Source organism: Magnolia sinica, chromosome 3 (genome assembly GCF_029962835.1).
Source record: "Magnolia sinica isolate HGM2019 chromosome 3, MsV1, whole genome shotgun sequence".
Taxonomy (NCBI): domain Eukaryota; kingdom Viridiplantae; phylum Streptophyta; class Magnoliopsida; order Magnoliales; family Magnoliaceae; genus Magnolia; species Magnolia sinica.
In genome coordinates this window covers 23,950,236-23,976,027 of record NC_080575.1, presented here as the reverse complement: position 1 = coordinate 23,976,027, position 25,792 = coordinate 23,950,236, and the positions used below count along the sequence as shown (strand labels likewise).

Sequence of the window (25,792 nt, the reverse complement as noted above, 5' to 3'; positions counted from 1 at the left end):
TTCTAAACTTAGAAATAGAAAACTAAGTTAATTTCTAAAATAATTCAAATAAGGGGATAACAGAAAATTTCAGCAGGGTTTATGGACCTCTAAACAACCATATATGGTGAGAATTGATGCGTAATGGACATAAACAACCAAACCCTAAACATGTAATGAATTCCCCTATAAGAACCCTAGGCTCTGATACCAAATTTGATGCAGGACATGGAAAATTAAATATGATATGCAAGATTTCAGGCTTATATCCTACCAATTCAGAAACAATCACACAAATTCCACGTCCCACATGAAAATCCAAACATTCAATTAAAAAGGGGAATCTTTGCGGGTCTAAGCTGACACAGGCTGGGACTGGACCAATAAAAATTATAAACCAAACGATGTCAAAGGGAATTAAAATCAACTACTCATGCATAAAAATCAGTCCCTAATCCAAGGGATTCCCTAATTTCAATTCAAGGAACCCTAAGGTGATAAAAATGGGCAAATCAATTAGGGATCATGTAATCTAGGGTTAGGATTCATGAAAAACGACTATGAGAGGATAAAAACCTGAGCCAAAAGATGATCCCGCGTGTGGACAGCAACAATGGCCTAGACGGACGTGCGTGTGATCCCGGCCGCACGTGTGTGGGGCCCACTATTCAGAAAAAGGCCACCTTGGCCCTGGTCGGCCAGGGATGGACTCCAAAACCCCCAAATCTCAGCTCGATCCGATGTACGGTTTGTGCGTGGTGCTCCGCTGAAGTTTCAGCTCGCCTGGGGGCCGAAATCTGGAAACCTGCTGTAATGAAGAAATCTGATGCAACAAAAGGACAAATTCGAAGTACGGATGGTGGGGGAAGATGGGAAAAAAGATGATGGAAGATGGGGATGAATTGGGATCGATGTGGCTTCGCACCACGGTAGTTAGCCATTCGAAAAGGGAGGGCTTCGCACCGACTTTTGAATTCTTCCACAACTCACGAAGAGAGCAGAAAAATAAAGCAGGAATTTTTTATTAACTTCGATGAATGAAAAGAACTACAAGGGGTGCTTATTTATAGGGAGAACCCTATACCCCAAAACTCGCACCATGTGCGACACCTATTACTTGGCGATGAAGTAAACTAAAATAAAAACTAAATAAGAAAATCTAAAGCGTTCAAGATGTTATAAATAATAACAATAAGCAAAACCTAAGATATAAAACCAATCCGACGAGTGGGCCACGATCATGAGATCTCATGGTGGGCTTTTCTTGACTATCGGGTCACTTTTCTGAACCAAAACTTGACTTCTAGCTAGGAGGCCTTCCCTGAACGTCGTCATCGAGCCAGATCAATGGTGGGGTCCTCCTTCTACGTACGTACGTGCGTAGGGGGGCGGCGTGAGTGCGCGTGTGCACGTGATGTCCCCATCATGGAGATCCTTCCTCATCTCTCTATATTTTTCCATCAATTGTCTTAAGTAGGAAAATAACTTCGATGGTAGACTTGGCATAAAACCAAACTGATTTTCTGATACATTTGTCTCATGTCTTAGTCCTTGCTTAATCCCTCTTTCATGAGTTTAATCCCACAATAGTTATTGTAGATCTGTAAGTTGAAAGAAGTCGTTATATAAATATATATTTAATATCTTAAGATTATTTACTAATATTTAATAAATATTTTATTTAAAAAAATTAGTGAGGTTTTCTCGATAATATCCCAAGAAAAATCTCAAAATCTCAAAATCGCTCGAGAAAATTCTAGGCCAAGAAATTATCGAGAATGAGATTTGTCACTTTGGGTAGATCTATCGTTGGATCAACCGGCCCAATCATCATCATTGTACCCACTCAAGTTTAGGCGACCATAACAAGAATATACCAGTCCTTATCTTGGAGCAAATTTCAGGTATTGGAGAATAATTATGTGTCAATGGATTAGTTCGATCCAAACTTGAGATAAAGAGTGTAGGCCGTAAAATGATTCATTAGTGGTTGTTACGTTAAATAGCTTCTAGATTATGAGAGCAGGGAGCATTAGTGAATTGGCTTACTAATGCAATATTTCAAGGGTAATTGTGAAGTAAATTAACTGACCTACAAGATGCTGATAAGTGCCTGCATCACCTGGAGCTTTAGACTGCTGATCATGAAGGTGATGATTAACTTCAATTGGAGATTTTGCATGACTTGCTTCTAACATACTACCCGTATCTGTGAGGAGATCGAGCACGTACCTCCTCTGAGATATGAAGATCCCAATATCTTTAATATCAAGTAGGCTTAACAGATAGGATTTAGCTTCCCAAATATCCTCTTCATTGTCACCAGTAAGGACAATATCATCCACGTAAACTAGCACAATGGTTGTGGAGAACTTTTTTTCATTTTTTTATAATAATACCGAATGATAAAAAATTCTCCTCCTGAACCCAACTCAAGAACAACAATATTGAACTTCATGAACCATGCTTGAGGAGATTGCTTTAAACTGTAAATTGCCTTCTTTAACAAGCAAACTTTTCCTCTCTCCCCAAGATAATGCCTGGAGGTAATGCAATATACAGTTCCTCCTAAAGATCACCATGTAGGAAGGCTTTTTTAACATCGAGTGGATGAGGTGCCATTTTTATTAGCCTCAACAAACTGAAGAAGGCCCAAATAGGTGGCTGGCATCATCTGATTTGAGAGGCTTTGGACCAAGGTCCTGTGATTGATTGCGTCAGACCATTGGGTCTGGATCACTGAACCATGTGCCTCAGTTCTAGGAACTGGAAACCCAAGTATATTGTGCATATGGTACTCGGGGCGAGTATCATATAACTTGATGCTATGCATCTTCTGTATTAGTTGTTTTGTTTTGCTGTAATGAATTATTTCATATGGCGATTGCGAGATCAGTTTGACGATTGGTCTTCTGATTGCACGATCAGTTTGCCGATTGGTCTTCTTAAACTGTGGAATCTAGACCATTTGCATTCCAAATATGACTTTTATTCCTATACTCATACCAGCAATTGTTATTTATCAGAGCTTTATCTGTTTGATGTTTTTGGATGACACTTTTGGCCCCTTATTATTCTGTTAACTGGTGTTGTTGGTTTTTTTTTTTTTTTTTTTTGTGTGTGTGTGTGTGTGTGTCTTGATAGAGATGCTAGCTAGTTAGTGTTTTAGATACCATTCTTCTGATGTCACTAATCTTTCTGCTGCAGAAGGAGATCCCATGCTGAACAAAATAAGGTACCCATACCATCAATTAACATCTGTAGGCCTCTCTCTCTCTGTCTCTCTGTCTCTCTCTCTCTCTCTCTCTCTCTCTCTCTCTCTCTCTCTCTCCCCCCTTCCCTCCCTCTCTCTCTCTCTCTATTTCCTTGACTCATATACTAAATTTTTATTTTTATTTAGGTGGAAAATGTCTTTAAACTGATTAGGTAGCACTTCATAGGTGGAGTTACTGTTTTATAGTTTCTAGAAGATCTTATTGGTAACTGAATAAATTTGGATGGTTTTCCTTTTCGACATCATTATAGATGTCATGTGGCAGTTGCAAGACTCACAACATAAGTTCATCATCATCATCTAAGCTTTATTCACTAATTGGGGTTGGCTACATGAATTTTTTTCGCCATTCCATTCTACTAGGCCTGTCACGCCTCAAAAATGGTGCCCGGGCCCTTGACTCTCTTGGGGTGCGACAAGAGGGGATATTTTATTTATTTTGTACGTGGTTAAACAGTAGTGTCCCCTTTTCATTTCAAGTACAACACAAGGTCATCCAAGGTATCATAGCTAGACCCAAGATATGACAATATGCATATAACATCCAAATTACATCTTGTTCTCAAAATACATCCTAGATTGACATCTTTTCATTTCCAAAAAGAGAGACCCTAAGCTATGTAAGGAGGAGCTCTCGTCACCTGCTCACCTATGTAGTTTGCTAGGGTTTCGTGAAATGCATAAACAACTGGTATGAGCTCAAAAGAGCCCAGTAGGTACACCTCTCTATACCACAATGATTCTAAGGATAACATCATATACATCAGCTAAATGCAGCTATTAAATAAGATGGTGGAATAAGATGGGCATGAATGCAATGCAGAAACGAATACAAGGAACTACTCTCCACATAATCCCCATACTCCACAGTCCACATATATTGCAATGAAACAATCCCGATAGCACCACCCATCCTTGACAGTAGGGCATCCTACCTAGATTGGCTGGTGGGCCTATGCGTGATCCACCCGTCCTCGGTGGTAGGGTCAATGGTAGCGATCAGTCGAATACCTATTCCTCCTACTTGGACCGTTCGGTGGGCCCCTTAAATCTACCTCCACCCGTCCCCGATAGTAGGGCATCATACATGGACCGACCGATGGACCTACTGTTTTTTTTTTTTGAGCTCATGCTAGTTGTTTATGCATTTCAGGAAACCCTAGTAAACTGCGTAGGCGAGTGGGTGAGAGAGATCCTCATTGCATAGCTTAGGGTCTCTCCTTTTGGGAAATGAAAAGATGTCAATCTTGGATGTATTTTGAGAATAAGATGTAATTTGGATGTTACATGCATATTGTCATATTTTGGGTCTTGCTATGATATCTTGTAGGACATTGTTTTGTACGTGAAATGAAAATGGGATACTATTGTTTAAGCACATTAAAAAAAAGAAGAAAAAGAAATCCTCCTCTTGTTGCACCCCAAGAGTGGAGTCAGGGGCCCGGGCACGGTTTTTGCGGCGTGATAGACTTGGTGTGTGCATCTCTCCCTCTCTCTCTCTCTCTCTATATATATATATATATCTATATATATATATATATATATATATCTATCTGAGCTTCCCATGAGGTCGACCTGTGTGGGTCCCACCGTGATGTGTGTCGGACATCCACCCCATCAATCAGATGCACCATTCCATGGTGGGCCATGGGCCTAAAAGTTAGGTCAATCCACAAGTTAGGTGAGCCACACCATAGACAACAGTTGAGAGTAGTTACATGCCCATTGAAACCATCATAATCATTTATGGGGCCCATTGAGATGTGGCTCAGACATCTAGCTCATCCATTGTGTGTGTCCCACTTGGATTGAAGGGTCAGACTCAGACCAAGTTTCAACCATATCCAAAACTCAGGTGGGCCCCACCAAGTGCTTTTAGATATTTTAGGCATGTTTTCACATAGTTTTAGATGGTGTGATCCACTTGAGTTTCGTATACAACTGATTTTTGGAATATCCCATAAAATAGAGGGGACCCACCAAATGCACCGTGTGGATGTCCAGCACACATCACGATGGGCCCCACACAACTCGACATATATATATATATATATATATATATATATATAGAGAGAGAGAGAGAGAGAGAGAGAGAGAGAGAGAGAGAGAGAGAGAGAGATGCTCACATACTAGTTGTACGTACAACTAGTTACGAATAATTAATGCTAATTAGTGTCTACTGAAGGATTTGAAAAAGTATTTGAAAAGAGTCGGCATCTTGGGTGGAACCCACCGTGGTGTTAATGTGAAATTTGCCCCGACCATCAGGTGCATCACCCCATGTTAGACCCATGGACCAAAAATTAGCCTGATTCGTGGCTAAGAGGGACTATGGGATTGTAAATAATGTATAGAAAAGCTCACCTTCCACATTGTTTCCCTTGGCATGGCCCACTTGAATCTTTTATGGGCCTTATTTTTAGGTCCACATCTAGCTTTTAGTGTGACATCTAATGGTTGGAGTGGATTTTACATATTCATCAAAGTGAGCCGTATACAAATCAAGGGTAGACGTCTCTTTCTTAACAATTCCATTGGTGTGGCCCACCTGAATCACAAGTCGGGCTGATCGTTTTTGCTCTGCTTCTAAAATGAGATTATTCATTTGATGGTTGGAGTGGATCTCACACATACATCACGGTGGGCCCTTTCAAAAATCAAGGTAGAGGTCCGTCTCCCCAACTATTTTATTCCCAGAAAAGAGCATATTTCTAAGAAAAAAAGGGAGCGGATTTGGTGTGACAGTTTGAGTTGGGCATTGAGTCGAGTCGGACCGAGTTAGGGCCGACCTGACTCAATCCAGTTTTAAAATAGACCTGACCCAAACTTAACCCGACTCGGTACCGAGTCCGGCATGCCTGACCTGATTCAAGTTTGGGTTTGGCCTGGACTAATCCGGACCGAGTCCGGCCCGTCACAAGTACCGAGTTGGGTCGAGTCGGCACCGAGTAGTCGGGTGCAACGAGTATCCACGGGCTGAAATCACAACTCAAAACCTAGGTGCACCTGCTAGAATTGTAACCTCTTCATCAACTACACGGCATCTCAAATCTAAAACGTCAAATCTAAGTTATGTGTGTGTGTGTGTGAGTCGAGTTTCGGATCAAGTCTAGTCGAGTTACTGGGTGACCCGAACTCGACTCGGTTTGAGTTCGGATTGGACGAAGTCTACTCGGTTCGGATCGACTCACCCAATCGGTTCGGATCTAGTTGGGTCTGAACGAGTCGGAAGAGTCAAGTTTGCCGAGTCGAGTCGTCCTGTGCCTAGCGCTAGCGAGAGTGCCTCATCCAACACGATATGGCCTTGACTGTGGGGCCACCTTCATGCATGTATTGTATATCCACACTGTCCATCTGGTTTTCTACCTCATTTGAGGGCATGAGCCCAAAAATGAAGCAAATCCAAATCTCAGGTGGTCACAACATTGGAAACAGTGATGATTGAATGCTTACCATTAAAAATTTCCTTGGGCCCACCATAATGTTTATTTTCCATCCAACCTGTTGATAAGGTCATCAGCTTGATCCAAAACTTTTGTAGCCAATTTTTATTTATTTATTTATTTTTTTAAATTGTCAATCACCACTGTTTCCTGTGATGTGGTCCACTGGAGATTTTTATCTACTTCATTTTTGGAATCATGTCCTAAAATGAGCTGAAACAACAGATGGATAGCATGGATATACAATACATACATCAAGGTGGGTCCCACGGACAGTGCTGCATTGTGTTGGGTGATGCTAGGCCGCACTTAGGGCCTGTTTGTTAAATTTGAAGTTCGAATTCTGAATCTAAAATCTAAATCTGAAGTTGAAAACCTAGTATTGAATCTAGAACAACCCATTTGTTAACTGACGTTTGAAATGTTTAGAATATATTAATTTGACACATTTGCCATTATGAAACAATCATGATTGAATCCCTACCATTAAAATCTTCATGGATTCAATCAAAATGTTTATTTTCCAACATGTTCATAAGGTAAAAAACACCTAGATGAAGAGACCACGCAAATATCATCTTAATCCAAAGCTTTTGTAGCTTGCAAGAAATTTTTAATGGTCATTTACCATTTTTTCTTGTACTATGGCCCATATGAGATTTGGATCTGCTTCATTTTTCGGATCATGCTTAAAAATGAGCTTTCAATATGAACGGATAGCATGAATGTAGTCACATACATCACGGTGGGCCTCACAGTCAGGGTTCCACCCACCTCGGTGGATCCAGATTGCATACTAACGACGTTAGTAGGCCTAGCTATTGGACGGTATTGTGTGGCCCCCATCATAATGTATGTGTTTTATTCATGCCGTCCATCCATTCTTCCAAATCATTTTAGGGATTGATCCCAAAAATGAGGATGATCCAAATCTCATGTGGCCTAGAACTTTCTTGGCCCATTAATGGTCATTCACCACTATTTCCTACAGTATGGCCCACTCGATAATTGGATTTGCTTCATTTCTTGTATAATGCCCTAGAATGATTTGATAAAACGGATGGACAGAGTGGATATAGGATACTTACATCAAGGTGGGCCCCACGGTTAGGGCCAAGGTCGGTGGCATGTGGCACACCACACAATCCGCTAAACCCTCATAATCCGGGAGCGGATTAGGTGAGATCCCGAATCCACCACCGTGGGTGCGACCCCCGACTGTGTGGCTCACAATGATGTGTGTACCTTTTTTTCTTTTTTTTCTTTTTAAATAAATTTTTTAAACCCATGAGATTTTCATATATGATACGGACTTTACACCAAAACTGACTTCGGGCCTCCTCTCAGAAAAAAGGACCAAGAGGCGGCCTATCATAAGGAAAGAGAAAAAGAAAAACACAAAAAAATACTACAGGAACCCGAACTCCAAGCCTGCAACGCAACGCCCAGGAGACCCCTATTGGCCCACCTGGTGCTGCCTAATAGACCCCAACCCCACTTTGTCTGGCAGGGCTAAGCCCCTAATATGAGGGGGAAGATCTGCTGCATGCGAAAATGTGGAAAACGATTGTCGGTCACTCCCAATCTTAGCCAGACTGTCCGCAGGGGCGTTGCCTTTCTTGAGAATATGATGGAAGGAAAAATGCCCTCTGCTCTTAATCTTATGGATCCGGGACTACCAGTATCCCCAGCGGCGATCCCCTTGAATCGTCCCATTAATTAGGTCCACTACCATCTTGGAGTCAGATTCGACTATAACTCTGTTCAGCCCCTTTTCCAAGCAAATGACTAAACCATCCCAGATTGCCCTAATTTCAATAATATTGTTTGAGCCCAGCCCATATCCAATCGTGAAAGCGAACAAGAAAAGGTCCTTCGCACCTTTACAGATGCGACCTCCCCTTGCCAGTCCTGGATTACTTTTGGACGGACCATATACATTCAGCTTGCAACAACCAAAAGTTTGTGGGAGCCACTTGGCTATAGTTGTTGCCATCTTAGGAGGAGAATGAGCTTCAATCCCAAGAGCCTGGAATGTAAGATCAGAGGCCAATGAGGATCTCCTGGGTTTAGAAATTTGAGCCACTAGGTATCTCGTTTGTCTCGGCTTCTTCAAATCTAATCTCGTTCCTAGATTTCCAAATCTCCCACAGAATGAGGATTGGGGCCAGGCCACGTAGGAAGCCGATACCACCTGAAGGAGAGGAGGCTTGCCACCAACATCTTAACCTGTCTTCCACTGTTGAATTTTCTAACAATGCAATCCCAAAGATGGATCCAAAGTGATTCCATATCTTTTTAGCGAGGGAACCATCGAGGAATAGGTGCGGCAGGGACTCCTCTACCTGACGCTGATCATCTCCTGGCCTACAGCAAATGCATTTGGGAGCCAGCCCAATTCCCCTGGACTGTAGTCTGCTTTCAGTTGGGATCGCACCTTGCAGGACTCGCCAAGCAAAGCAGGAAATCTTAGGTGGCAGCTTCGAGTGCTAGACCCAATCTATCTAACTTCTCCTCAGCCCACCATTCCACGCTGATTTCAAGGAGAAAAACCCTGAAGGTTCCAACGGCTAGAAATAGGAATCCTGGGATTCGGATGTGCAGAAACCCCCCTGAAAAATGTGGTCCACAACATCCCGGGGAAGAAAGGAGAAAACAGAGGAAGGGGGAAGAGGGCCACTTGGGCCTAGGAAATCTTTAACTCTCAGCTGCTGCAATTCCTCTGGAATGGGCCTGATAGAGTGCTGGACGAGCTGGCCTAGGCTCGACTAGTTATCTCTCCACAAGCTACACTCTCCCTGCCCCACCTGGCATTACACCTGGCTGTCTAGGAATTGAAAGGACGAACGGATGCTCTTCTAAATAGGCGACGTGGCAGCCGAGACCGCTGGGCCTCCGCCTGAAGCTTGGAGGTTGCGAACATATATTTAGATCTCATTAGAGCCGCCCAAGGGCTGTTCCCCTGCCTAAACTTGATCGCCCAAGCAGGATCTCTTTGAAGGATTGAATACCCAAAGCTCCCTCACTCTTGGGCTTGGAAATCCGCTTCCAGCTGATCCAATGCATCTTTCTTATGCCGCCTGACCAACCCCAGAAAAACTTGGCAAAACTGCTTTCCATCTCATCAACAACTTGGAACGACAACTGCAAGGTTGCCATGGAATGAACCAGAATGCTCGCCAACACATGACGAATAAGAGTGGCTTTACCTGCCTGAGAGAGGCATTTTGGCTTCCAACCGTTGATTCGGGACTCAATCTTGCTAAGAAGGGGCTGAAATTCTGCTCTCTTCACCCTACCCCTGGCTATTGGAACACCAAGATAAGAGGAACCTGTCGCAGATTTGAGGATCCCCAGTCAGCGCTCAACCAAATGAACCCTGGCATTTGACATTTTATTAGAGCAAAAGAAAGAGCTTTTGCCGCAGTTAACTAGCTGGCCCAAAGCGGTTTGGAACTCCTCCAGGAAATTCTTCACCGCTCTGAGTGACGAGATACTGCCGTTAAGGAAAAGCAGGGTGTCATCTGCAAAAAGAAGATGAGAAATAATTGGGCAGCCTTGTTTGAGCTTGAACGGGTGGCATTCGCCACGCTCCATTAAATATTTGAAGCCCCTGCTTAATACCTCGGCAACAAGGATAAAATGACTAGGAGAGAGCGGATCTCCATGGCGAAGCCCTTTGATGGATTTGAAGAACCCCGCTGATTCCCCATTCACCAGGACGGAAAACCAGCTATTCGCCCAACATTTTTCCATCAGAACTATCCAATTTTCTCTAAAACCAAACTTTCTGAGGACTTACTTGAGGAAGCTCCAATCGACTCTATCGTAGGCCTTTTCCAAGTCTAGCTTCAGCACCATGTTCCCTCCTCTCACCTTCCTCTTGATATCTCTGAACATCTCCTGCGCCTGGGCGATGTTCTCTGCGATGGATCTACCTTTAACAAATGCTCCTTGTTCTGGAGAAATTAGCAAGGGGAGCAGATTGTTTAACCTGGAGGCAATAATCTTGGAGAAGATCTTGTAGATGCAGTTGCAAAGGTTGATGGGGTGGAAGTCTGAGAATGAGGAAAGGGCTGCCACTTTAGGAATGAGGCAGATTAGAGGCAGAGAATGCCCTGGGCATATCAACCCCTTGGAAAAGGAATTGCACTGCTTTATGGATGTCGCTTCCCACAATATTCTAGCAGAGGGAGGACCTAGAAAAGCTGTTAGGGCCTGGAGCCCCGTCTTTTGGAAGGGCGTTGACAGCTTGGTGCACCTCTTGAAGGGAGGGGCTGGCAAGAAGGAATTCGTTATTGGTTTCCGAAACAATTGACGGGATGGCCTGCAGGAGGGGAGTGGAAGAGGGTGAGCCTTCAGCCTTGAATGCTACCTCGAAATATTTAACCGCTTTCGTTTTGATTAAGGTGGGGTCCTGAATTAGCTCCCCACCCTGAGTAAGGACTGACTTGATTTCTGCTCTCTTAATCTTGTCTGAAACTGAGGCGTGGAAAAATCGAGTGTTCCTGTCGCGCTCCTCCAGCCAAGAGTTTCTCGACTTCTGTTTCCAGAATATTTCTTCCCTCAGCTCCATATTCTGCAAATGCTGCTTGGCTTGAGACAATTGGTCCTGAAGGTCCCTGTCTGAGGAAGACTGCATCCTCTGCTCTATGCTAACCAGCGAATCTTCAGCTTCTTTGATTTGGAGATGAATGTTCCCAAAGCTTTCTTTGTTCCATATCTTGAGGAGACGCTTGACTTTTTTAAGCTTTAGAAGAACATTGATCATAGGCTGATTGGCTTCCTCCCCTATGCAGGCACTCTTTACCACCTGGAGAAAGGAATCATGGGGAGTCCACATCCTTTGGAACTTGAAGGGCCTGGCCGAAGTGGGAATCACATGAGGAAACGAAAGGAGTAGAGGCGCATGGTCTGAATTGACTCTAGGGAGGTGCTCCACCCTGAACCTGGGGAAAAAGGAGGCCCAATCGACACTGATCAGAACTCTGTCTAGCCTCGCCCAAACTCTAGCATTTCCTTACTGATTGTTGCTCCATGTGAACGTACTCCCTGAAAAACCTATGTCCAGGAGAGCCGCAAAGTTTATGGCTTCCACGAACTCTCTCGAGCTAGCCGCATCTGAGTTTCTGCTACCCCTCCTCTCAGATACTTCAGTGACCGCATTGAAGTCGCCACAAACTGCCCACGACCCTTGTGACTAGCTGGTGGTCGTTGTTATATCCTGCCAAAGGGATCTCCTTTGGAACCCGTCGTAGCGAGCATAGACCATAGACAGCCTGATGGGCAATTGAGAGTTCTGCAAGCTAATAGACATTGATAACATCTGATTTGAAATAGAAATAGCTGAAATGGAAATAGCGTTTTTGAAAAATACCCAAATCTTGCCACCAGATTCTGCATTGGATAAAGAGGATTGGAAACCCACTTTGAGACCAATCTGCACTCTCCTCTCCTCTTTGAGCATGGGCTCGAGAATGGCTACGATCCAGGGGTTATGCCTTCTGATGATTCTAGAGGCTGTCCTCAAAGTGGGGGCATTTCCCACTCCTCGGGCATTCCAAATAAGAATGCTATCCATCTGTGATGCAACTCGTATTCACAGCCCTCCTCTTAAGCCTTCTTAGTCTTCCATACCAGTCCCCCGTCTCTGAATTTCCTTTCGCCTTAAGGATGATTCGGTTCCTTCTCTTGTTCTTGGTTGGAAGAGCCTCCAATTGATTCCTCCGATCTTCCTTCTGAAAGTTTCTGTCGAAAGGCCTCTGATCTGCTATGTTGAAGGCCTGACTGATTGGAATGTTTTCCAGGCATTCATCTCCTACAGGTTCCTCTATCCTATCCACCGGGTCATGAACTGATTCAGGAACCTGATTTTGGAGATTCCGGGCCGACTCGGTGGCAAAGTACGGGGATAGATCAATTTCAATTCCCCTTCTGCTGTGCCCATCTCCCGTCACACCTGGAATATTATCTGGAGGGGTCTTGTTCCCCACAGAGGTTGGGACAACAGAGATGCCCCATTCTTGGGAGAGACCACCTACTTCCAAATCTGAAGATGAAGTTGGGGAGTTACCAGCAGAAAGAGAACGCCTCTGGAAATTCACAAGACAAGTTGCCACCCTCCAGTTTTCCTTGGCTATCCGAGTGTGGCTGTCATTGTCCTCTTGCTTTATCTGTTCTACCTAGCTATGCAATTCTGAAATGTTAGCCTGTGGGAGATCCCTTGGATCTTCCTCTGGAGTGTATCTCTAATGTGGTACTAACCCTGGGTAGATTTCTTCATTCTCAATAGGCCCTCCCTTGCAGATATTTGGGGACTTCGCTGGAGGAGTGTCTGTCCTTCTTTTCTCTCGATTCTCCTGGTATTGCTCCCTACTCGGAGTTTGAATTGTTCCTTCCCCTGTCATTCAGATAGATTTCTATCAGTTGCTCCTTGGGATGTTCCTATTGTGACAATTCCTCGAACAAGTGAGGGTGATTCTCTTGGCCTTCCTCTTAGACATTTCATCGAACACTAGGAATGTCTTTATGGATATCTGTTTGCCCTGGCCTGAAGCTACTTTCAACCCATTTTCTGGTTGATTCCTGCACTCCTTGGGAGTCTCTAACGAGGTTTTGATCTCCAGTGCTGGCCTGCAAGATGCCTTCCATTTCAGCGAAAACCGGGTAGACTCTATCTTCGACCTTCAGTTTGAGGACCTTTCCCATATCAGCTCCTGGCCTCAGATGCACCTTAATTCGGGCGAATGCTTGAAAAATGCTGAAATTGTTGGTTGTATCCACTATAATAACTCTACCGAAATAGCTTTTGAGATCAAGAAGATCCATCTAAGCGTGGGCTGGGATCCCGAATAGCCTAATCCACAGTCCGTCCTCTCCGAAGGATTCCCACGGGGTCCAGTGGTTCACTTCATGAATTCCCATATCTCTGTGGAATGAGAGATCAACCTTGATTTTCTGGAGTTCCTCCTCGGTCTTTAGAGTTAATAGGAATCGTGTTGGGGATAATCTCACTACATCTATTGTAGATGTTGCGAATTGTGATTTTCTAATGGCGTTGATTAGTTGCAGAATCGAGACCGAGGCTCCGGAGGATTTAACTACCAATGCGAGCTGTAGCTGTTTGAGTTTGTAAGCTATTGCTTCGTGATCTGCCACCGTGGTGATGTCGCTGTCCTCCCCTCCCAGAGGAGTTATTTGCTCGTAGGAGTGGGCTGGTCCCCTGTGCTTGCGAACCTCTGCATAGTTTTAGGACTGTGGGGGATTTGGCATTAGGGGCGATTGGTGACCTCTTCTCGGACTGGAGCTCCTCTTTCTTTCCTTATTGGTTTTGCTATGCATGGACCTGGGTCTGGCTTCTGAAACTTGCACGATCCTCCCATCAATTCTCTGCCCGTTGAGAACTCCCATTGCCGCCCTACCTTCGCTCTCGTATTGGAGCTGGACGAAAGCATATCCTCTTGGCTTTGAGGATTTTGGAAAACAAGGTATGTAGATATCTAACACCTTCCCATAACTTTGGAAGATGAGGAGGAGGTCTCCATGATTGCAGGAATATGGAAGGTTTCCAACGAATAACCTCAAGCCCCAACTTACTCCATAACTGTACTTTGCCCTACTTTGATAATCTCCAGCCCTGATTCGAGATCTTCCTCTTCCTCCCCTCCGTCTTATAATCGTAGAAGGGCCCCTCTCTCTTCTCATGCGGTTTCCCAATCTCTAGGTCCCCAAATCCCTAGAGTTGATCCATTCGGTTGAAGATCAGGGGATCCACCATTCCTTGAAGGGTTAGCAACCAAGGCTCCGCAACAACTTCAACGGCTTGGAGATTCTTCCACTTGCGACCGTGAAGCTGATGGAGAACACCGATATCATTGACCTTAACCCGTCCCAAGGAGATTCAAATGAGGTTCCTTGTTGAAAGTTCATATTAGGACATCATCCCAAAAATGAAGCTGACACAAATTTTATGCGGACCACACCATAGGAAACAATCGTGATTTAATCCTCACCATTAAAAACTTCATGGATTCCACCAAAATGTTTATTTGTCATCCAACCTGTTGATAAAGACACAAACACATAGATGAAGAGACCACACAAATATCATCTTGATCCATGACTTTTGTGGCCCACGAGAAGTTTTTAATGGTCAATCATCACGGTTTCCTGTACCATGGTCCATATGGGATTTGGAGTTGCTTCATTTTTTTGGATCATGTCCTAAAATGAGCTTCCAATATGGATAGACAGTGTGGATGTAGTCAAATACATCACAGTGGGCCCATAGTTAGGGGTCCCACCACCTTAGTGGATCGGGGTCTCACCTGATCCGCTCCCTCCAAATCCGGGTGGGATTGCGAACTACCCCCACTTGGTCTAGCTAGAGATGGATGGTCCTATCAAAGGGCTCTATGGGGCGTACCGTGATGTATATGCTTTATCCACACCGTCCATTCATTTTTTCCATATCATTTTAGGGAAAAGGACAAAAAACAAGCAAGATCTAAGGCTTAAGTGGGCCACACTACAAGAAATAGTAGGAGTTGGGTGCCTATCATAAAAAAAATTCTTGGGGCCACATAAGCCTCTAATCAAGCCGAGTTTTGTGTTTTCCCTTCATCGAAATTTGTGTGACCTTATGAAGAGGTTAGATGGCAAATAAACTTCACAGTGTTCCCTAAGAAGGTTTTAACAGTAGTCATTCCATTCCCACTGCTTTCTATGGTGTGGTCGACTTGAGGTTTGGATGTGCCTCATTCTTTGGGATCATGATCGTAGAGGATATAGAAAAGTTGATAGGTGGTGTGGATCTAACATGTAAATCATATTGGGCCCAGAGACATGCCACACGTTAAAAGTTGGGTTATGTTTTATGCAAAGGAGAAAGTGCAAGGTAATTTTGAAAATTTTAAAAAGAACACAAGGAGCGCATTCTCCATTTTTTTTTTTTTACACGCACACACACCCCACACACTCACGCTAGTGGAATTTCACGCATTCTCCATTCACCATTAAGCTAGACCTTCATTGCTGAAAAACTTTAGCCAAAATACACGGAGCGCTTTCCACGTTCCCTGTTAACAAACAAAACTAAATGCTGAGTGCTTTTCGATTCCGCATTAAGTCAAAATTTTCAGCGTTACCAAACACGCCCTTAGTCCCCCCTCCCTCAAAAAGAGTTCTTTAGTCCAACCGGTTGGACTGCAAGCTACAATTAGAGTGGGGCATTGAGTCGAGTCAGACCGAGTTAGGGCTGACTCGACTCGATCCGGTTTTGAAATAGGCCTGACCTGAACTCGATCCCGAGTCTGGACAGATCTGAACCGAGTCCAATCCGGTCAGAAGTACCGAGTTGGGTCGAGTTGGCATCGAGTCGGATTGAGAGATGAGGGAGGAAGAGACCGAGAGAGTGGAGAGGAGAGAGGAGGAGGAGGAGGAGGAGGAGGAGAGTGATGGTGGTGGGTGGTTGCCGAGCTTGGAAGATGAGGAGGATGAGGGAGGGAGAGAGAGAGAGGTCGAGCTTGGAAGATGAGGAGGATGAGGGAGGGAGAGAGAGATTTTGGGATCGGGTCGGGGTAGGGTGTGGCGGGAAGGGTTATCAAGTCGGGTCTAATCGAGTCGAGTTACTAGGTAACTCGAACTCGACTCGGTTTGAGTTTGGATTGGGTGAAGCGTACTCGGTTCGGACCGACTCACCCATTCGGTTTGGGTCGAGTCGGATCGAAACGAGTCGGATGAGTCAAGTTAGCCGGATCGAGTCGTCTGGTGCCCACCTCTAGCTACAATCCATCTATATGATAACTTTGAAAATATTAATTTCATGTAAAATCCAACCCTTTCAATAGGTTGGCCCCACCAAGAGGATCGCCTAATGCAATGCTCAGTAGTATCCACATATCAAGTGTTCCACACCATATAAAACAATATTCATATGTTGTTGATTAGAGAAACAGTCTTCTCCACTCGATGGTTGTTGTGGTGTTTCCAAAATGTAATTCTCATGATGGACGATGTATTAGATGGGTTGGATGTCATATAAACATGAAAGGTTAGAAATTATATGTTGGTTGGGCCTTAAACCCATAGTCTTGCATAGTCTTGCTAGTTGGACTTGAAACTTTTTCATTAAAAGAAATTTACAATACACCATTACCTTGATTTTTTATGGGCCCACCGTGATGTGTATGTGAGATCCACTCCAACTATTAGATTTGTAATTTCATTTTAGGACCAGAGCCAAAAATAAAAATAAAAAATAAAAAATCAGGGTGACCTGTGATTTAGGTTGGCCACACCAATGGAATAGTTGAGAGAGAAATGTCCACCCTTGATTTTTACAACGCCTACCGTGATGAGTATGTAAAATCTACTCCAACCATTAGATGTCAAACCAAAAGCTAGGCGTGGGGCCTAAAAATCAGGTCCATATAGGATTATGTGGGGTCACACTGAGGGAAGCAGTTTAGAGGCCAAGCTTTTCATGTACACCGTTTCCAATCATGTGGTCCACTTGAACTAGGCGTGGGGCTGATTTTCCGGTCCTGGGTTTATCATAGGATGACACACCTGATAGTCGGGGTAGATTTTATATTAATACTAATGTGGGGCCCACCCAAGCTAGCCACCCCTTTTTTGCGAAGTATCTTGAATTCTCTCTCCATCACTTACTAGCATTTATTACCATTAATTTCTTCCTAAATTAAGGAACTAGTTGGATCATCTAGTTGTGTGTGAGCATTTCTCATATATATATATATATATATATATATATATATATATATATATATATATGAGCAATGCTCACACATAATTAGTTGACATAATTAATTGTACGTCCAACTAGTTCACATGTGAGGCCCACCATGGTGTTTGTGCAACATCTTGCTTGTCCATTAAGATTTTACCATCATGAATATAAGATGCCCCAAAAATCAGGTTGATCCAACTATTAGGTGGGATAGCCCATAGAAAACCATGAAACAACACCTAAAAACTCACATTCACGTGGTGCATCTTATTTTCATGGTTGGATCGTCCTGATTTTTTGGGCATCCTACTTTTATGGTGGGACAACCTTATTGGATGGACAAGATGCCATACAAACTCCATGGTGGCCCCCGCACGCCAACTAGTTGGCCGTACAACTAGTTGCTTGGAGAGAGGGAGGGAGATGCATATCCTACGATTTATGATTTATGATTTGAGTCGAATCTTAAGCAAAATGATTTGAATCACCCTGAATCCCTTTTTAGATGAATCCTACGATTCTATGGTTTGAATCTTATGACTTACAATTCAAATCCTGATTTATGATTCAAATTTTACTTGTTCTATTCTGTTTTGAGCTTTACTTGGCTTTCATTTTATGTTTTTAAATTGATGGGGGCTTTAAGAATCGTTTAGAAGAGGTCAATCATTTTATAAGAGATTACATGATGGATATTCTCTTCGACGTTAAATTATTGTGCATTTTCTTATGATTTCTTGCTTCTGAATGTGTCGAAACACCAAATTGATGTATGACTTATCCAGAGTGTTTTTTATGATGGTCGTGATCATGTTGACCAATATATATCGTGGTAATGATGGTTTTCGTTGGTCTATATAACTGGATACCAATTCCCTATTGTGATTCTATGCTCAAGAAAGGTAAAAGGAAAATTATTAAAGGATTCTTATATGTTTTTTAAGGTAAATTTCTTGAATGACAAAAATAAACAAAAGACAAGAATCATCTGACACTATCATGGATATGAAAGTATAATGGTGCGTATGGATGGGAAATGGATGAGTGCTTTTCTTTCTCATTTATTTATATTTTGCAGATTTTCTTCAATTTTTAAAGAACATAAAAAATATTATGATTTGTGATTCAATACAATCCAACCCTTATTACGATTTACTGTACGATAAAGATTTTGACAACCTTGCGCATGATCTCTCTATTTGGAGCATTTCATGCAACAGCTAATTTGGGAACTGACCTTGACATAAAAATATTTTTATGTTTAGTGCCTTACAGGAGTAGATCTGGAGTATTTTTCATTGTGTTTCTTACAAATAAAAAAGTGAAAAGTTAAAAAAAAGATACCATGTTCTGCAAGCTTTTTGCCAAAAAGGGTAAAGGAATAAGCGTGAAGGGGCTTGCCAAACTGGTGCCGAATATTGGAACTTTTATAAGGGATCAATGCTAAAATAATATATGTTTAACCTGTTTTGGAATGTGCATACACACAATATAATGCATTTGAATCTATCATTCCTGAGGTAGAAGAGGAACAGCCATGCCTAAGGCCTTCAATGTCAAAGTGACACTACATGATTGAAAACAAGCCACTTGCATTGCACTGTCCAAACATTAAGAGGGTTGCATTTCCTCCTACATCACAATAAGACTTGCAGATTGGATATTGTGTTAAAGGATTTATGGAAGCTGTATCGTTTCGTATCTGAGTTTTGATCATGAATTCAGGACCAAGGTTTTGTGCGGAACAGACAAGGTGACAGTTGGGAAAAGATTGGCCAAATCCGGGATAAGTTTGAATATGATAGAGAGAAAAGAATGAGGGAGAAGGGTGAGTTCAATGTGATTTGATATCTTTCCTTTGTTCATACTTATAGCATTTAATTGAATATACTATCATCATTTCTTCTGTTACTGTATCTCATTAGCTTTCATGATGGCTTCAGAGTTTCTATTGTGTTAGACAATATGTTTCATGTTCATATATCCATGAGGTTCATTTCTGGGTTCATCATTAACATTTCCCTCAAATGCTATTCAGGATAGAATTCACTTCTATAAAATAGTAAAAATAGTAGTGATTTCAATAAGACCTTGGTATATTCCCTCCCCTTCCAAAATCCCCACAGATGGCTATTTCGTTCCTAGATTTTGGTTTTACAATACCGTGAGGAATTGAAAATCCGCCTACCCTGTCCACAAGGGTGGCTGATATGTATCTGTTTTCTCGTAAGCTGGTATCTGTTTCAGTCGTTCCCAGGGATGGCAAGTTGGCAACAATGTGATGGATGGTTTGGCTACTCGAGGAGCAGTTAGCGCTGACCTTCTTGTTGTAGACAAGATAATAGATAAGTGGTTTCTGTCGGGATACTGACTTTTCTTTGCTTTTCTGTTTTTTTAGTTTCCCCTCTTTCTAGCATTTCGATTCCTATTTCACCATTTCTCTGCCGCTCTCGCTGTTTTTGTGTTGTTCCATCATCCGGCAGCATGCCTAGCCCTGTAATTTTTTTCCCCTTCTAGTAATATTTCTGGTCACGAATCATCATTGTCATCTTCGAAGTCTTAATCCCAATTAGAGCGGCTGCTGAAGGAGTTAATGGATTGGGAGGTGAATTGGATGGGATTGCCGTTATGATTGATGTCCCTTCACTTCCCCCGCCACTGTGGATTACCTGACGTTATATGCCCTACTGTCTTTTCTTTTTTCATCAGCAAGTTACATGCTCTATCTGTACATATGTTAGGAGCATATTGCCATCTCAAACAATCTGATACAACCAAAATATAAAACCAGTGGCATGTTCTCTGACAGCATCTATTCCCTTGAACAAAGTCCTTCTGTCTTCACTACTGTTCTATTAATCATATCAGAACTGTAGTTGACCACTAATGAGGCTGATAGAGATGGTTTGCTCTGCACTGTTGCATTTACTAATAGAATTTAAACATTTCCTGTTACGGCTTTTCTTTTTATTGCCTGGTGAATGGTTTTAATTCATTTGTAGTACTACAGATGGAGAAATGCTATGGAGGCTCAACGAAGCTGTTCACCCCTTCATCCCCACAACGTGATTATCCAGTCTGTTCATTTAGAGGGTCCCACTGTAGATGAGCCACGTGGCATCATATGGGATCTCATGTGAGTAATCAGTTTCTGAATCACCTTTGGATGGTGAGGATCTCTGATCAGTGAGTTCTTGCCATGTGGCCCGCATACAAACATCTAGGCGAACAGTCTAGATCAATCACATGGTGGGGCAAAAGGCACAAACAGCATGTTCAAGCCTCCTGAGCATTTATATCACAGATCTTTATTTATTCATTTGCAAAGCCTAAGTCATTAAACATTCAGAGCTTGCATTCTTCAGTTTCTTCAGTCGTTAAGTTCCATAATCCATAATTCAACATTGTTACATTCTGATGCCTTTCCCAAACACCATGCTGCAGCATTTGCACCAATGAACAGGGGGACTGGTTTTGACCGTGAATCAGTGTCCAGGATTCAGCCCTTCGATACCCAGAAATTCTTTCCCAATCCTTCAAGGGACTGAATGGCAGGCTGCCATCAGTATACATGAAAAGAGATAAGGTGATATTCTGCAATGTTATGGATAGGCGGGTTCTCGTCATGTTGAGAGAATTTATAAACCTTCCCAGGAAAATCGTGAAAAAGCTCGTGAGCAGTAGCATTGACATCCAGATTCCAGCAGGCAAATGAACGGGTTCCATTCTGGACAAACTGAGTTCAGATCATATCAGGTGCTGTATTTGATACATGAATGTTGCCGTTGTTATTGATGTTTGGTTTGGGATATTTGTAAATGTAAAGAAACTCATCTTTAGTCATAAGGTAGAGATATAATTAGAATCATATAACCAAAAGCCAATGTAGAGGACCTGACATTCATGCAGTAGGCCCCATCTACATGCAAATGAAATAGCTAATGTCATGATGGTGGGCCCTGATGTGTGGTCCCTAATGTCATGAAGTGGGGCCTAATGTTCGATGTATATTTTTTCTCCATTTTCAGTCGCCGTTCATTGTTATTGGAGTTGTTGATCTTTCGTGGTAACACCCATGGATGTATTGTATCTAGGGCTGTACACGAACTGAGTCAGCTCGATTAATTTCGCTTGGCTCGGTTCGATAAAGCTCGACTCGACTCGCTCGAAACTGGGTTCGGGCTGAGTAGAACTAATTTTTGGGAGCTTCAAAAAATTCGAGCCGAGTCCGAGCTGGACCAAGCTCGACTTGGATCGGTCCTTGGCTTGAGCCTGACTCGGATCAGGTTTGACCAGGTATAAATACTCGGTCGGCCATCTAGAACCCTAATTTTAAAAAACAAAACCCCTCCCTTGGCCCTTTCTCCTCTTGTCCAATGCCCGTCCAGAACCCACCCCCCATTTCTCCTCTCTCTAGTGCCCAGCAGGCGGCCCGACCCTAACCCACTGCCTCACCCATTTCTCTCTCATTCTCTTTGTCTGAAGTTCTGGCCTATCCCTCTGATCCGAGCACCAAGCCCAATCCCCCCGGTACTCTTTCACTTACTCTCCTCGTCTCTTTATTTGCCTCCTCCCCTTGCCCAGATTGACTCAAACTGGCTCGAAAGCACAAATTTGAACTCGCTCAACTTGCCCGAGCTGGACAGTCAGGCTAGAGGACCAAGCTGAGTTCTAGCTGAGGTTGGCTTCTGGCCGAGCCTATCTGTGCCAAGCTCGACTTATGTACAGCTCTAATTTTGTATCCTCAGTTTCTGTACAAGTGGTCTCGATGTTCATTGATCCAGACTGTTTATCTGAAATGAACAATGTCCTGGAATTTTACTGATGTGAGAAATCCTCACCTGTCATCCACTGACCCAAAGAAGGTTCAGCAAAGATTATTATTTTTTAACACACAGCAGTGGCCTTTGTTCAATTCAACAGAGACGAAAATCGGATTATTTGGGTCTTAAAATATGGGTGTTTTGGTGGCATGGTCCCTCCGCATTGGGTCCACTAGATCAACGGTTTGGATCATCAAGCCTTAGGCGTCAACTATGTATATGGAGGATGCTATATGTGTCCTGGCCTTGAAGATCTTGTGGTTCTTATCATGGCACTTCCTGATCTTTACTATACTTGGAGCTAATATGTGGGAGACGCCAAACAATCAACAACGGCGCACACAACCATTTCTTTCCAGCCAACATGTCGCATGTGCAGAATACCGGGTCGGATCCCAGTCCGTGGGGCCAACCGTGATGTATGTGCTTTATATGTACTCATTCCATCCGTAAATGCAGCAGGACCACCATACAGGAAACAGGGATAATCGACCATTAAAAACTTTTCATGGGCCACTAAAGTTTTGGATCAAGCTGATATTTGTGTAGTCTCTTCATCCAGGTCTTTGTGACCTTATCAACAGGTTGGATGGCAAATAAACGCTCTGAAGGCGCCATGAAGTTTTTAATGGCGGGGATTCAATCACGACTATTTCCTGTGGTATGGTCCACCTAAGATTTGGATCTGCTTCATTTTTGGGATTATTCCCTAAAATGAGCTGTCGAAATGGAGGGATAGTGTGAATGTAAGGAACATACATCACAGTAGGCCCGATAGGGGTCCACCCAAACCGCTGCGGAAGGTGGGCTCTACCATGATGATTGCTGATCCGGTCCACTAATTGGGCGGGCCACACCACTGCACAAACATACCATTGGCTGTCCGTCAATTTTGATATCGAGATCTGCTCGATGAGTGGATTAGCCTATTTGTCATACCAGGTGATGATTATCATGGTGCGGCCCACCTTTTGAAGGGACATGATATCTGTACATGGGACACATTTGCAGGGAAAGAAATGGCTGTACATAGAGATCCATTTGCCATGATTAACTTCAAAACATCTATAGTTGTACACGAGTAGAGCTACTTCGATAAGCTCTCTCAGCTGGTCTTGGTTTAGCTTGGATGGCTTCGGCTGGAAAGGCGGATTCAGGGCTGAGGTCTGTTTGACTCAGCACGTTAAAAAACAAGCCGAGGTCGAGTAGTGGGTGGCCCGGCTTGACATCGACTCAGCTCGCTCTCAATATATACGTAATATGTAAAATTTTCACCTGCGTATGTCGTGTGTGTCATTTGCGCTCGTTTGCAAAGAACCATTAGATTAAAAGGATTAACGACGGCTCGGATCACCTCCCACTTTCGCTTGAGACGCGAGTAAAGCTCGCCTCCCACTCTCTTGAAAGTTTGAAACCCTCTCTCTCTCTCTGCGTACAAAAAATTCTTCTTCATCTCACTCTCGAAACTCGCCTGAAAAAACGGCCACCTCCATTTCCTTTCCCTTGTGACCTCGTCCCTCTCTTGTCTATCTTGACCCGCACACACAAGCGGCCACCTCAATCCCCATCCCTCTCAAGGTATGCTCTCTCTTTCTCTCTCACACTTGTTGTCCCTTTCTCCCTCCCTCTCCCTCCCTCCCTCTCTCTCTCTCTCTCTATCTCTCTCTCTCTCTTTCTCTCTCTCAATTCTTCTTCTTCTTCCTCTTCGCACGGATTCTTCTTCCGCACTTTCTTCTTCTTCTTCTTCTTCTTCCTTCTTTCTAATATCTTTTAATAAAAAATTCCAAATCAAGGATTTGATTTTGTGAAGAGATTTTATCAAATCCCTAATTAGGGATTTGAATTGAATTAGGCATTTGATGAAATCCATGATAATTGGATTTGTGCATTTAGATTGTGAAATGGATTTAAAAAAATCTCACGTGTTTCTTATATGTATATTTATAGATGATGACTTGTGAAGAAGTCTCAACTACCCCCGGTAACAACATGTAAACCACATTTCTTCTTCTTGTGGAGGGAGATATGATGGAAAATATAAACGCTTCAGCTTTGGGTAAATGGAAGAAGAGGTCTATGGCATGGGGTAAATTAAACGAGCATACAACCGAGTTAGAATTACACATATATCTCTACGAGCCAATCGTGTAGGCCTCGAGCACAGATTTTGAAGTTTTGGAATGGGGTAAAATAGGAGCGCGTGAAGTAAAATACCTTACACTCTTGTTGTTGGTACACGACATTTTATCAATTCTGATAGCATCAGAATCTGCATTCACCGCGAGTAGGCATGAAAAGTAGGGTCGTGAGCAAGTATTGAAGCTCTCTTGCACCAAAAATAATTTAAGTGCTTGTTTGTACACAATATTGGTTGCGGTTGATTTGAGGTGGTATCACTTTTGATGTTGAGGATACAAAAGATGATAAGATCAAGAGTTTAGGGGAGATTGCACCTCCATCTATTTGGAGGTTAAATATTCATATTTTGTTTTTATTGATATTGTTGAATGGATTACACTTTTAAATTATTGGTTTAACATTGGTTATATTTTGTTAAATATGTGTTTCTAAAATATTAAGGGTGTTGAATGAATGACACTTTTGGATTTATTATTTTTTAAATTACATGTATCATTCATATCCTGTTTTTAGGCTTTTAGTTGTTACTAAAGATAGCTCAGCTTGACTCGCCTCGACTTAGCTCGGCTTGAACCATCAGGCCGAGATGAGCTAGCGTGTTGAACTTAACGACCAAGCTGATCTTGAGTTGGGGTTAGAGTGTGATGTAGAGTGGGTTGCGGACAGTTACATGGCCAAGATGGATCAGAAAAGGCCCGGTCGACGACAGAAGTGATCCAGACCATCAGACCTTAAATCAGGCTTATCTCACAATCCGGAATGAGTTATCTGACATAAAATAGATGATTTTGGGGTAGAACGAGCTACTTTAGCCAACCAACCCTGCTACGTCGGGTTACCCAAGCCGGATTTGCGAAATACCGTCAGATCGACGGTCGTTTCCCTATTTTAATTTCATTTTTATTATAAATAGTAAGTTTTAGTTTGAGTATAACTCTTCATCTGTTGGGCTTTGGAAGTTGCATCCAAAGTGAAAAGAGCTTAGAAAAATTAGGAGAACGGTTTGGTGAAGCCAAATAAGACACTATTTTTGGCCGAAAACCTTGCGCACTAGTAGACATCACGACCGTCTATAAATAGTAAGTTTACTATTTATAGTAAGTCGCGAATTCTAGGAGTTTTAGTTGTAGTTTGATTATGATTTATTTCCCCCATTGCTTGGTATCCCTATTTAAAGGGTTGTGAACTCATTTTTATTCATTCATTAATCAATTTCGAATTTATTAGAATTTATTTCTATTTTCTGCTTTCTTTCCTCGTGGATTCGAAAAGTCTCTGTGAGGAGTCCAGAGAGGTTCCGTGGATTTGGAATATTTATCCTCCTGAGGAAGACGGTGCTCGACCTCACGTCCTTCCCTGTGTCAATTTGGTACCAAAGCGAGGT

General features: G+C 42.9%; 1 protein-coding gene across 2 annotated transcripts in view; it reads left to right on the top strand.

Annotated features, from left to right (window-relative positions):
• The window catches only part of LOC131239711 (uncharacterized), a 44,517-nt gene extending 23,044 nt beyond the window's left edge, over positions 1 to 21,473 (top strand). The window contains exons 3-6 of one of the 2 annotated variants that reach the window (XR_009168338.1): positions 3,187 to 3,214; positions 19,172 to 19,274; positions 20,457 to 20,582; positions 20,891 to 21,473. Coding sequence is in view for 1 of the 2 variants with exons in the window: in XM_058237548.1 (XP_058093531.1) it covers positions 3,187 to 3,214; positions 19,172 to 19,274; positions 20,891 to 20,994 (235 nt within the window). In the remaining variant the exon portion in view is untranslated. The remainder of the gene's footprint in view (positions 1 to 3,186; positions 3,215 to 19,171; positions 19,275 to 20,456; positions 20,583 to 20,890) is intronic. The other variant, XM_058237548.1, reaches the window with a different exon arrangement.
• Positions 21,474 to 25,792: the final 4,319 nt, after the last annotated feature.